The 14,883-nt window shown below is 34.7% G+C and overlaps 3 protein-coding genes and 1 pseudogene across 4 annotated transcripts in view; 1 reads left to right on the top strand and 3 right to left on the bottom strand.

The window, feature by feature from the left end:
* LOC139133341 (NLR family CARD domain-containing protein 4-like) overlaps positions 1-7,398 on the top strand; it is an 87,212-nt gene extending 79,814 nt beyond the window's left edge. For both annotated transcript variants that reach the window (XM_070699888.1, XM_070699886.1), the window contains exon 3: positions 3,933-7,398. In XM_070699888.1, the coding sequence (XP_070555989.1) occupies positions 3,933-5,365 (1,433 nt within the window). In that variant the 3' untranslated portion in view covers positions 5,366-7,398. The remainder of the gene's footprint in view (positions 1-3,932) is intronic.
* The window catches only part of LOC139133344 (NLR family CARD domain-containing protein 4-like), a 543,607-nt gene that overhangs the window by 452,086 nt on the left and 76,638 nt on the right, over positions 1-14,883 (bottom strand). The gene's annotated exons all lie outside the window — the stretch shown is intronic.
* On the bottom strand, positions 10,095-14,844 carry LOC139133354 (transmembrane protein 234 homolog; annotated as a pseudogene).
* Positions 10,617-14,883, bottom strand: part of LOC139133353 (transmembrane protein 234 homolog) — a 220,983-nt gene continuing 216,716 nt past the window's right edge. The window contains exon 5 of the mRNA XM_070699906.1: positions 10,617-10,732. Coding sequence (XP_070556007.1) covers positions 10,695-10,732 — 38 coding nt within the window. The 3' untranslated portion in view covers positions 10,617-10,694. The remainder of the gene's footprint in view (positions 10,733-14,883) is intronic.

Raw genomic sequence — 14,883 nt, 5'->3', positions numbered from 1 at the left:
ACACTCACCAGGTTTTGCAAATAGGCCTAGATTGGCCCATGGCAGTGGTGGGGAGGGTATGATACGTCCGAGTGTAAAAACAGCCTGTTCCATGTTCTTCCAATGGATTGAGTGTTCTTGAGTAGAAATGTTGAATATGTGCAATATTTTGACATTGACTAATTATCTTTTCTAATTGTTATAAGTCAGCAATTGACAAGTTTTGCTGGGAGTTAAATCACAAGGCCTGGACATGGAAAATTGTGCGGGGAATTTAACCCTATCTCTCACTCTTGTTCATCTATATTCACGCGTAGGCCTACATACAAAAAAGTACAATAATATTTACTGTAACAACCCTTCTAGTTTTAACGTTAAAAACAATAAAATTTTGGGGTAAATCTCTTATATAATCCCATAATTGTCAATGTTAGAGATTTATCATGTAACTACAATTAGCACGTAAGTGCGGCCGTTTTAAAATTTTTCGGCTATATGTACTATATTTTATACATAACTTTTCATAATTCATTTCACATGAAACTTATCTTCTGTAATTTGATATTACCGGTATTTCATGATTTAGATATTGGTTTTAGAGTTATTTCAATGTCGATGGTCTATTGCAGAAATATATATATGGATTCATGCCTATAATATTTTGAACATATTATATTTTGGTCCTAATTTCTTGGTCGTACATAACTTGTTGTTGAAATGCAAAAACATTGTACCATAAATTAGATTGTATTACTCCACTTTCTTTTGTTTTAACAAACATGAAAGGTAGGGAAAGTAAAGCTAAAACACAATCCTGCACTTTTGTCCGTCACGTCCGGGCTTGGCACTCCCCGGATCTCTGCTTGCTTTTGCATAGCTAGTCAGCTTGCGAGTATTTTATTCCTTTCCATGGTGTTTACATAGGCTAAGACAACAAGTTTAAACGACAATCCTAAATGTTTGCCATCATTTTCTTGTTATCCACTTGACACATACACCCAAGACCTAAGCAAGGTAGTGTTGGCTGGCCAATTATCTGATCAAATGGGAACCTTCCTATACAAACAGTGACACTGTAGTCCAGATTGAAACATAAATCTCAGAGAATTTACGCAGTTTTGTATTCACAATAAATCATTTGCACATTCAGTGACATACAATTACAGAAAAGCTATTACCAAATTTTGAACGTTTTGAACATGTCAGCCCAGCTAAATCTGAACTACTTTATAAAGTATACTGAGTGTAGAAGCAATAATGAGATCGATCAAGTATCAGATACATGCTTTTAAACTATTGAACATCCTTTGATTTAATTCGTAAAGATTAGAAACGATAATTAGATCGGTTCAATATCGGATATATCCTGAAAATATTTTACTGAAGAATGCCAGCTAAACTTGAGCCAATTTATAAAGTTTAGAAACGATAATGAAATCGACCAAATATCGGATATATCCAGGAATAAAGTACCTAAGAATGGCTAGCTAAATTTCTGCTTATTTATGAAGTTTAGAAATTATCATTAGAGCAGCTAAATATTGGACATATCCCTATTTTTGTTAGTGAAGAAAGCCAAGCTACCGTATATGACATATCTTTAAATACTTATGCTAATTTATGAAGTTTGGAAACGATAATTAGAGCAGCTAAATATCAGGTATATCTATTCCATAATATTTTGTTAATGAAGAAAGTCCAGCTTTCTGATATATCTATACAAGTTTTTCTTCAGGAACGCCCAGGTAATTTTGATGTAATGTATAATGTTTAGAAACGAATATTGGATCAGCTAAACTGTTGAATTAGCTGTGCCCATTATACAGTTTACAAAACAAACTTGAAACAAAATAATTTACTATACGATGCTGATAAATTTTGAGATCATCCGTGACAATGATTTGGCTGACTTCTTTCATAAAGACGTGTTTGATCTGTGTACCCCTAGAAATATGATCCCAGTGGCGACTAAATTATATTAAAATCACTTCATATTTTGACATACGTCTGTTACAAACAAAACGATTTCATATAAGCATTATATTGCCCTCTGTATTGTGTGGAGCAAAAGCAAATGGTAAAACGTAAGATAAGCCGTAATTTGAAATGTAATCTTTTGGGGTATCGGGTAAGTCTTGGTCCTATTTCATGAAAACTGTAAAGGATATTTGTATATTACAAAAGTTCACCTTAAGAAAAATAAATCGCTATACCCCACAACCAGGCTATGTATAAGTTAGGCTCGGCATATGACTTAAACAAAGACATGGTTAATAAAAATGTTCGTGGGTCTCAAAATCGTGATTTTGCGGTACCCTTCAACACATGACTGTGACAGCTGTTGCGTCCCAATATTTTTTCAGTTAAAAGTCTATTTCATATTTGTGACATGGCCTTATAGCAAATAAAACAGATTTCATACAAGGCATTACCCTTTATTATATGTCTAGGTTAAAAAATGGTAGAATTTGACGTTTAACAAGGTGCAATTCGCAATACTTTGACTTTACAGTTCCCTTTTCCAATATTTTTTCTGTTAAAAGTCTCTTTCATATTTTCATATGTCTCCGTAGCAAATAAAACAGATTGCACACAGAGAATTGCCCTTTTAATATGTTTAGGTAAAAATTGGTAGAATTTGAGATAAGCAGTGACAGTAATTTGCAATATAAAGTTTGGGGTATAGGGTAAGTTTTGTCATATTTTATAAAAGCTATGGAAGATATTGCATATTAAAATATGTCATCTAAAAGAAGAATAAAATCCCTTTCCAATGTTAGCCCACAAGCTAGGTTATGTAAAAAAATAAGCTCAGCAGATGACTTACAAGAAGACAGGTTAACGAAAATGCATGCGAGTTGGCAATACTGTAATTTTGCGGTACCCTTCAAAGTATGACCGGTAGACCTATAGCATCCCAATATTTTTCCTATCAAAAGTCTATTTCACATTTTGACATGTCCCTGTAGCGAATAAACAGATGTCATACAAAGCATTGCCTTTTGTGTTATGCCAAGGTAAAAAAGTGGTAGAATTTCAGATTTTTGGGGTATTGGGTAATTTTTGTCCCATTTCATAAAAAGCTATCGAAGATATTGCATACTACATATGTCATTTTAAAGAGGAATAAATTTCCATTCTAATGATATCCGACAAGTCAGGTTATATTAAAAAAACTTAGCAGATGACTTACAAGTACTACAAGAAAAATGCACGTGGGTAGCAAAATGGTTATTTTGCGGTACCGTTCAAAAGTCGACCACAACAGTTATTGCATCCCTATATTTTTTCTGTCAAAATTCTATTTCGTATTCTACGGATCCCAAGGCTACTGCAAAGACAAGTTTGTTATCCCTGGGGTGCAAGTAGACCCCTCTAGCCCACGGCCTAACATATCTTGACTGCTTACATAGCGTCATCCTTGTATAGGATCTAATACCGTGCATTTTATGCATAAGAATTGTGTGTTTTGTCTGTATTTACCCGTTTAACAAGTCACGTGGTGGAGAAAATTTAAAAGAATTTTCAAATAACTCTTTTCACAGTTTCTTATTGAAAATATCCAACCTAAAGTTACCCAAAAACTTCTGCAGTTGACATTTACTAGGTGAGAAATACCTGTCTGGCAGCCATTTTATAAAAATGGTTGCCATGGCAACGCTTCGGTAGATTTTCAGTGGCTCGGTATCTGAATTTGTTCAGCACATATTAAGACACATTTGAGCCAAGTTTGGTGCTTTTATCACAAAATGCACAATGGGTTTGCCATGCCGCACCACTATATAGCCTTTCCATTGTGCATCACTGATCAATCCATTTTCGGTCAAATGACTCAAGTTCCGGTACTTAATCATCATGTATCATCCTCCACTCTACTTTCTTGTACGAAATCATATAATCGAGTACTGAATCGGTGAAAAACACATACAGCAATATGTGTATTTATTTCACAGGCACTTTAACGGAGAAGACTGAAAGGCTTGTTGAATATCTAAAACATATATACAAGGGACACTTTGCATTGCTTCAACCTATTCCATGGTACGATGATCTGAAACTCAAGCTGAAGGAAGTATATACGAGACTAGAAGTCAAAAAAGTTGAAAAAGGTGCCACAAAGGCTGGCAAAGACTTAGAAGGTCTGCATGACATGTTCATAGCTGATGAGGAAGGACAACATGCACAGCGAATTAGGATAGAGGGTCCACCTGCCATGGGTAAATCAACACTATGTAGGAAGATAGCGTATGACTGGGCTTGTGGTGAGCTAGAGCAGTACAAATTACTTTTCTTTTTGGAGATGAGACATGTAACAGGCTCAAAGGTGATTGATGAAATATTCTCTCAGTTACTACCCAAGGATTTGTCAATCACTAAAGATGAGCTTGCAAACATAATTTCAAGGCAAGAAAAATCAACTCTGTTTCTCTTTGATGGTTTAGATGAAATTGCAAAGGATAAAATTGAGGATTGTGAAATAGCTGACCACATTGCCAAAAAATTGCGTGTGTACTGCACAATTGTCATCACCACAAGACCACGTTTACGTGATAGGTACCTAAGTATCTGTGACTTATACTTAATTGTCAAAGGATTTACAAAAAAGAGTACCAATGAATACATAGATAAGTATTTCAAAGATGACAAGGACACAGGTATGGCTCTCAAGCAGCAAATAAAAGTTCAAAGGGAAGATATCACTTCGGACTCTATCACAGATCTCCTTCGTAACCCCTTGCATGTGTCTTTCCTGTGTATTCTCTGGGAAGATTACAAACTGAGCAAAAAGGAAAATTATTTCCCAAAGAACCATACAGAATTATACTCTGAGGTACTTGAATGTACCTTAAAACGATATTGTACCAAAAAGGACATTGAACTTAATAATGGTGAAATACCAAAGTTAGTTACTGATTACAGAGATAATTTAGCCGTTGATTCATATAAAATATATTCAGCTGACAAAATAAATTTCTTAAAAACAGACATCTCTTGTGAACAATACCTAGATTTAGGATTGTTGGTAAGAGATCTTGGTCATTCAAGGATAAAAGCACAAGAGTTGTATTTCTTCTACCATAAAACATGGCTTGAATTTTTCACTGCATTTTACATTTCCTCTCGGTTAGAAGTAGGAGATACCACTGGTTTGGATAACCTGTTCAGTAATCCGCAGAAATCAAGTTCTGTTCTTAAATTCCTTGCAGGAATTTCTGAGAGTAAGGCAAGTGGTTTGTTGTTTGACAGATTTAATCAGAAAATTCAGACTCTGAAAAATAAATTGAACACTCCCAGGGAGCATTTAGATGGCAGTAAAAACTTTCATCTTTACTTGGCCAGTGTTTTGAATGTTTACATGAATCAAAGCAAGGTCTGTTGTCTGTAGCACATGTAGAAAGTTTAACAAAAGGGATTCTAATTTATGCAGGAGTTAGAACCGAAAGAAGTGATTTACAATGTAGATCTCTGTGTGACTCACCTGATCATGAAGTAAGTAAATTCATTAGAGTCAACAGGACTCATTGCCATTTTTCATTCATCTGTCATTTAATGAAACTACAACCTGATCAGATAGAAGAGTTAAGAATTTATCAACCCACCATACAAGAGATTTTAATGTTATCAAACACACTATCGGACACTGAAAGCAATGTAAAGTTAAAGACTTTAGAGATAGACATGTTGCAGTCAGAATCACAAAATATTGTAGCATATGTTGACCACTTGTCAAAAGTGATTAGAAACGTTAAAGCAAATGCTTCTCTGCAAACTTTGAACATATACTTTGATTCATATGATTGGCTTGAATGCACAGAGCAAGTCAAAGTAAGCTTGGAAAAAATGTTTGCTGAAATTGCTGATAATGAGAATATACAAAATTTTGCTCTGACATTGGGACAAGGTTTGGCATTTAAAAAAATTAGTCACTTCCAATCTTTGAAGAGTTTATCAATAAAGGACCCAGGACAGTGAGGTTACCATGGCTGGTTCTAAATGTCAACTGTCTAGTCTGTGTAACTTCATGAAGAAGTGTAGGAAAACAGAATCAATCAAACTGGAGTTTGATAACATTGATGGCAGGAGTGATGTTTTCAATCTGGAATTAAATATGTGTCTACAAAACATGAGTACAAGTATAAAAGCTCTCAGCCTATGGATAGAGAGATTGAAAAGAGACTCTGCTTTGTTTGATACACTATCAACAAATACAACACTTAGTGAGATATCAATAGGTAGGTTTACACAGCAGTCTATTGATAAAGCGTGTGACCTTATAAAACATAACAAATTTGCAAGGTCTCTCACACTCTATGTTCAAGACAACTATTGTATAATTAATGGTGAGGCTATGGTGAAGTCACTGAGAGAAAACAAATTCCTGAGACATTTATGTGTGTGGTATACCGGTACATACTGGTATTTCCTTGCTACAAGAATTGATGTACCGGTACATGTATACTCTTTACCATTTGCCAAGGAAATAGCAACTTGTCATTGCTCATTGAAATCGATCAAATTTTCATTGATGAGCAGTGAAAAAGAAAAAAATTCCAACATTGCCGTTTTCATTTCAGAGCAGCTGAGGCCACATCATTGGTCATACAATGTCTTTCTCCACTGCAGTGGTGATTACACGCATCAGCTAAGCTACTGTACTGAGGATGATGGGATTAGTCAGGTTGAACAATAACATTCCATCATTAGATATCAAGAACAAATTAATACATTGGTAATGTATAGGATTTGTAAAATGCAGAGAAATTTTCAATTTGATATATGCTGCATTGTACTTTCCAAAAATATCCAATAACTTGTAATTTCATCTGTTATAACTTGTAGAGTGACTTTATCTGTTATACAGATGTGAACTTGTCAAGATAAGCAGTAAAACTTTTACACAATCTAAGCATCTATAGATGAATGTTACTTGTATTCAGTACTGCCATGTAAAATTTTGATGAATGTGCAATTTTGTCAAAATGAAAAATAGATTGTAACAATGCCAGGGAAGTATGTCGAAATATTACTGTGACATTTTCTCATGTATAGTTTTTAATGTAAATAAATATAAATATAACTGTATTAACAACTACAACATGTAAATTGTAACAGTGGTTTTTTTTTGACATTGTAATTATTTTGTGCTACACCATACTGTGAAGCCCAACTTTCACCTGTATATATGAAAGGTAAAATTTTCCTACGTTACTTGAAAATAGCGTTTTTGTTCATAGCATAATTGAATTGTCATAAAGATGACCAATGATATGACTCTAGACATGTATCTGTTGAAGGCTTCCTTGTGGATAAAAACAGATGTAAAATGCATTCTGGTTTTGAATTCACCTTTTTTCATACTAGCTTATGAAAATTTCAGTCATTTGACTTGGATGAGAAATAAAAAACTTTTTTCATGTACATGATGACCTGCTGTGTCTGCAGCATTTATTGCATTTGAAAGAGAGCAAGAGAGGAATGAGAGATGAAAAGATAAATATTACTCAATTAAATTGGAAATGATAAGCCTGATGCTAAACGTACACACACGTTACTTTCTGCTCCCTTCAATTTTCACCTCCAACAGTGTACTGAGAACTTTCTACACATTTGATTTGCTGTTGAATCAATGTACATCATGATAGTTTTCATGAACATGTTTTAGAGCTTCTTCAGCTAGAATACACCTCAGTGACAGATATTCAAACTCTCAAATATTTAAATGTCAGTTTTGTCAGGGCTAATTTTGAAGCTTTTGGGGTAAGTGAAGTTTTCACAGGCTTGCTTTGTGAAAATCAGGGATTTTATTTTTCCCCACAGAGATAAGATAGGGATGGGTCCATTTTGAATTTCAAATATCGGTAAACGTTGGGTAATTTGTTTCTCTAGTACTCAAAATTTTGATGATGACCCCTGAGTTTTACACCTGATTTTCAAGAGAATGGTTGAAAGTCTGCTTGAGGAAAATTTGAAAAACATTTAAGTCTTTCATTTTGAGGTGCGAACTACCTTAAAGTGTAAATGTGCCTCGAAAGTGAAAGACTTCAGCTTTTGTTCAAAGTTTCCTGAATGAAACGGTCAACCATTCTCTTAAGAAATCAACAATAAAAATTGGGGGTCACCGTACCGGAACTAGCATAACAAATTACCCAACATTTTGCAATATTTGAAATAACAAAATGGCTGCCATTCCTGTATTAACTCTATGGGGAAAATAAAAGTTTGGATTTTTGAAAAACTATCCAAGAGCTTTAAAATGAGCCCAAACAAGTGGTATATCAGAAAAGAATTGTAGAAATTTGAGAGTCCAACTATCTGTCCCCGAAGTGCGTTGGCTGGTAGAAATTTCCCTATTGCTCTTTGAGTTTGGTCCTTGTTCAGTAAGAGTTTTGGTGTCCTAATTGTAGAAACTTCCATTTAATCAAAAATACAAATTAAATATCAAACCGTGGTATTCTCTGTAATTAAATAACGATAGAAGCGTGTCATGACTTATTTCGCACACATTTATTCAAAATTGAATTCTCATTGAACAAAGTCAACCAGTTGTATTTTCATTGGAAAAACATACAGTAAACTGTAAGTCTGAAAGGCTATCACAAAACATAAACATAGGGCCAAAGTCCCTGAAGCTACTATAGACATGGATACAAAAGTAAGACTGTATGAAATTATCTCACTTAGGTCATCCTAGGGACTTGTAAACCAAATATTAAAGCTGTCTGAACAGCAGTTTTGAAAGAACAAGCAACTCAACAGTTGACAGAGCTCTGCTGTGTTATGTAGAGAATAACCTTTGTGACACATGTACTGATGAAGAAGGTGGATATCTTTGATTAACATTGTAAGTGAGTTCTGTTGAATAAGTTGAGACTGTTCATACTCAGAGAAAGCACAATGAAGAGACAAATGTTTGAAACTTAAGAAGTTCAAGGTCATCAAAAGCATTATAAGGAATCATGTAACTTTCATTGCACTGTTACACAGATTGCATAATTGCTATAAATAGCACATGAGGAATCTTACAGCCCAGCTTTACCATAAAAACCCTATCACTTTGACCACTCTTTTAATTGACCACTCTATTTTTTTCCTCAAAAAGTAATTTTATTTTATCCTTACCAAGTCAACCATAAATGGAAATTAGAACTTTCTCTATCTCTATCTCTATTGACTATTTTGAGCAATTTCTTTTAGATAACATACAGGGCACAATAAATGACGGTTCAGAATATGTCAAAGTTGGGATTCAGGAAAGTTGCCTTTACATGTTTTAATACTCCAAGATGGTAAGCATTTCACTATGAACTGTCAAAAAAAGTTGAACTTTCTGATAATTCCACACTAAAATTATTTTGGCTTTGATGATTTCCTAATTAATTCAATTATTTAAAATCATATTAATTATTTTTTTCTGGGTGAATTGATAGGGTTTATACAGTACAACAATTACATACAATGTAAGTCAAATTTTGACCAAAAATGACAAAAAAATTCCTTAAAAATACACATTTGCATATTTCATCACAATTTGAACAAATCTAAGTTGGGTTATCCCTAGGGACCTGTATACCAAATAACAAAGCTGTCTTACCAGCGGTTATGAAGAAGAAGATTTTTTACCAAAAACACCTTTTTTGGCATTAATTTGCCTATTTTCAACAATATCAAAAAATTAAAAAAAATTGTTTCTCAAAATCATATTTTTCATCTACACAACAAATATCAAATCAGTAAGTACTGCGGTTCTCAAGATATTTGAGTGGACGGACGCCTCACAAACGGACATACATACATACATACATACATACATACATACAGACTGACGACGGACGCCGGACGGATACCCATCCCAATAGCTTCTATAGACTATAATCTATAGTAGCTAAAAAATTATAAAAAAATCAGCTGTTGCAGCAATTCTGAAACTGATTAAAATTGGTAAATCAGTGACCTTTGACCTCTTTTTAAGAGACCTGCTTTAACCAGATTCGTTTGCCAACATAATGTAGTTAACACATGTACAGGCTCATTTGGCAAATTGAATATTGTGTATCTCTGCATGTTTACAGGAATTGAACAAGAAATTTGACATTTGAAACAACAACGAGAGATAATCAAAAGTAACAGCCATTGACTCTTTAATCACAATATCAAAGTAACTGACAACTCACAATGTCTCAGTGTGTAAGGCAGAATACTAGTATAAGGTTGATGTACAAAAGTGTGGACAAGTGTTGCTGTCGTTTTTCTTGGCAAGTCTGTTTTTCCTGTCTATTGTTTTATACATCATTACGAAATACATATATGACACCATGTGCTAGTACGGTATTTCATCACACAACCATGATCATGTTACCATCGTAAATATGTCATTGGGTCACGATTTTCCAGTGAAGGCCTTGTCCATAACACAGAGAGACACACCAGCCACAACAAACACCATTCCAATATAGGTTTCTGTTGAAAAAATTGGAATGACAAAAGAAGAGAGAATTGGGGAAAATGTAAATACTTGCTGTGTGAAACAATTGGAATTCTGAAATTATATTGCATATAGAGTGCAGAAAAGGAGCCTCAAATGTTCACAGGCATTTTAGGGCAAAGTCAGAAAATTACGGGAATCAAATTGAATAACTACAGACACCATTATACAAAGTTGACCTTTCAGTAACTTAAAGGCCCATGCGCTGCAATTCTGTGAAATTTGTCCAACCTCAAGGTACCTCTGATTTCCTCAGATATTCATTGCAATCTGCGAATTGAACGATATTACAACCCTTTTCAGAATTAGAGCGCGAAGCCACTGCAGTGAACTGCAATAAAACTGCTCACACTATTTAGTTTCAGCTGTAGCCAGCTGGCAAAGTCGACAACATTGTATGTCCCATGCAGACAGTTTGTCTGGGGAAGTTGAAATAAAAAAGATTTGTACATGGACCAGTGCATGGTAATGTTACATTGTATCTTAATCTTGAACACAGGGTGCCAATCGTAAACTCTCATTTACAACTCGAGCCTCAGACAGAGCTAGTTTAGCCTTTGTACACGCAGACTTTTGGTCTTTATCAAGTAGCCTTGTTCAACACCAAAGTGGCCACGGCTACAGCTGAAACTAATTAGTGTAAGCAGTTTTATTGCAGTTCACTGCAGTGGCTTCGCGCTCTAATTCTGAAAAGGGTTGTATAGTCAATCGCTATGCCTCAACAACGTTTGCTTGTGGCAGAATAGGCAAGACATTGAAAAAACTTTTGTTCATTTTAAATTAAACATCTCTGAGTAAAAACATTTCTATGAACCAATTTTAATCTTAATATAAAATCATGAAAATAATGCCAAAAATTGCAGCTCATGTGCCTTTAAATTTATACAGGAAATGAAACAGACCATGCAATAAAATTAGTCAGTATTCTGTGACCTGGGTGACCTATTGTACGTGTAGTTAATGAGGTCACAACAGACTCGGGGATCATGAATACCACCTTCATTTCACATTTTGTAAATTTGTATCTACTGATATGTGGTCACTTAGCAGGTCATACCTTATTGGTAGATTTTAATTATTGACACCAACTTGATGAGTCAGAAACCAAGTCTTTTTTGTACATGTAGCTGATTGGCTGTTTGTAAATGACTGAATAATAATGACAAAAATAAGTTGCAGGTACAATATTCGGACACACTACAATGCCCATTTGCTTAAGGGGTCACTTAGAATGATTGCCATCTTAACCCTTTGAGTGCTGTAATTTTTCCTGCCAGAATTTCAGTGCAACATTTCACCAATTTTGATGATGTTTCTTTAATTTTTTACAATATTTTACCGCATGGACATAACTTTTCATTGGCAGCAGTTTTTGACCAAAACTTTAGAAAAAAAACTGAACTCAATTGTCTAGATTTGAAGAAAAAAATTGTTGGCATTATATTATATAAAGGCAACAGAATTGACATTGACACTGAAAGGATTAAATTATGTGACTGAAGGTGTGGATGGAAAACACAAGGTACAACACAAGGTACATGTACACTAATACATACCTTTATTACCAATTCTTTCTCCCAGTATTTTCCAGTCAATGTAGTGAAAATAAATGTCAGGGAATTTGTTATGGGCACAGCAAGTGACAAGTCTGTTCAGAAGGAAATCAAAAAAGTAAATTAATATCACGTAGTGTTTTATTCACAAAAGTTTATTTGACAATTTGGTGAACTTATATGAATCAAGAAACTTCCATAAGAGTTTGTTAGCATTGAAGTTTGCTCCTTAAAAGTCCTTGGGACACTGACTTTTACAAAGTCTAAATGCCAATATTATATTTTACAATGGAAAACCAATTCAATGTAATGCACATCAAAAAGGTTTGCAAGACAAATTTACATTCACAAAGTAAAGTTAGAGATTACATTTTATATTTTCTATAGGTTTACCCCTTTCAACAACATAGGTTTGTCCAATTCAATAGGACAGAGGGACATACACACAAAGACATTGGAAAGAAAGGGCTAAATGAACCAATTTTCCCTTTAATCTCATCTTTTAGACTGTGGGGTAAATTTCAAGGCTAGTATCTTGTCAGTGTTTAAACTGTGATGATAAATAGCGCAAGTGTTTTCACTTAGCAAGATTTTCATTATTTACTGGAAAATTGTCTAAATATACAGCTTGAAGCTCACTATACTCTGAAAGTTCACAGACAAACAGTGGGAAATATCAGATTGCTGGAGACTACATGTACAACTGCCAGCTTATACCTTTAAATGACCCAGGCAAGTTGATGAGGAAGAAAGCTGGAAAAAAGAATTAACTACTGTAGCCAAACATTAGACATTGAAAACATACGTGCTGTCTTGATATGTTTAACACTGGCAATACAACAGAATCTGTCTTGTGCTAAGTGGACAGCAACGTAATATTGCAATGCATTGTAGGTAATAAGGCTGATTCTCACAACAGTAAGAGTTTGAGGTAGTGATTTAATAAACGCTTTTTCACACTAATATAAACGTGGTCATGGTAAAAGTTTTGTTTGTTGACAAAACTAGCTAAAGCCATGCATCTTTTCAATTTTTAGATATTCCTGTACTGTACCAAAAATTTCACTTTGGCGCCTGTAGTCTTACTTGTTTTACCTTTATGAATCTGTCATACTGAAAATATGGTTGGCCAGTTAGACTTTACACTACAGTGCCTTGGAAAGACATAACTTGCTTTTTTGAAATGTTCAGTTAACCCTTTGCAACCTGACCTGGTACCCTATGACGTCATGCAGACATTAATGTCCGAGCCGGGTTCAAAGGGTTAAGCGTACAGTTAATTTTCATATTTGTTTGCATGCTAGATATACATGTTCGATAAAATGTTAAATTTCCTTCCAGTACCCTAAATAGAACTACTAAAATCATTGTTTGAAACTCATTCCTACTTTTGCCATTTTTATTAAACTTGGGGTTTTTATCAGTCATAAAATTTTTCCAAAATGATCAAAAATCACAGAAAAATTCATAAAAATTGGTAACATGTTGCACTAAAATTTTGGCGGGAAAAATTACAGCACTCAAAAGGTTAATCATTGATTCTTGAGTGTCCATGGCAACTTTAATCCATCATTTTGAGTGGTGTCATTTGATATTTACATTTGCAACCAAGGGGTCACTGGACAGGCCAAATTGCGCAAAGAATTTTATGAAGACTTGGAGATTTCATCGTCAGCTAAATCATTACAAAGGGAAGTTGTCAATCTTCAACATACTGTGTAACGTCTTTTGTTGTCTTTTATATCCATTACACCAGCAAAATACCGGTATGTTCAGTATGTACCAGTACTATAGTAAATGTAAATTATTTCCACCAACCTGCAGATGCCAGAGTCAGGTAATAAACTAGCGAACCACTCTGGTTGATGAGAAACGGTACAATGTACTACGGAGATTAAAAGCATACAAAGAAAAAGAAAGAAAGAAAGTGAGTCATCACACTGGCTATCTTCCTTTGATATCTTTCATTATATACTACATCCACAATAAACTGGCCAGTCGCTTGGTATTTTCAGGCTTACGCTGTCGTTATTCACTTGCTCCCAAATGTTCCGGTTTGGCGATAGCATTAAGCTCACCATCAACGCAATGTCTTCTGAAGTTTCGTTCCTTCATTCTACTCTGTTATGATATTTGAGAACCCACAGACTTGGGGAAAGTCTATAACTCAGTAAAGTTGGTTTTGTAATTGCATGCAGTTTTCAAACTTTTGCCTGTCACATGTGTACAACATGAGCCAATACTGTTGCCAAGGATCCCAACTGAAAATTGATATTGTATACATTTACAATGACAATTTTTATGTCACACTGGGTAACATTATATGTGGAGGTCAGAGTCTGAGAATGGAAAACAGGATATGTGAAATCTTGAGATACCGGATCTTAGAATATTGAAGTTTCAAAAATCAGTAACATTGACAGACTGTTTTGCCCTGTCTCATAACATCTTCATGTCATTAGCAACAGCTGCGAAGATTTTACAGCAATGCACGTCAATATTGACGTTGTGAAATGTACATACTGGCTTGTACTGATTCACCACGTGATTCGGTGGTGAGTAGCACCACACCTGTCAGTGCATTGATATTAACACCAACCATATTCTTGAACATATTTTATCACATTCTTGGTGTATATATGCACTAGATAGGTTCATCATGGCTTACCTTCCAATTCGTTGCAAGTAAATGTAATCTCTGCCACAAACTGCCAGACTGCGTTGGATTTCTGGATCTTATCAATTCCCGCACTTCCTTGTTTGATGAGAGGGTTTGTAGCACCCCACAGAAATGCCACAACTGTCAACCACACGGCATTATAGATCATTCTCAACTACAAAACAAACATTGTGGTCAGTGTTACAAAA

This window comes from Ptychodera flava, chromosome 5 (genome assembly GCF_041260155.1).
Source record: "Ptychodera flava strain L36383 chromosome 5, AS_Pfla_20210202, whole genome shotgun sequence".
Classification (NCBI taxonomy): Eukaryota; Metazoa; Hemichordata; class Enteropneusta; family Ptychoderidae; genus Ptychodera; species Ptychodera flava.
The sequence above is the reverse complement of the archived record's forward strand: the minus strand, read 5'-3'. Positions and strand labels throughout refer to the sequence as shown.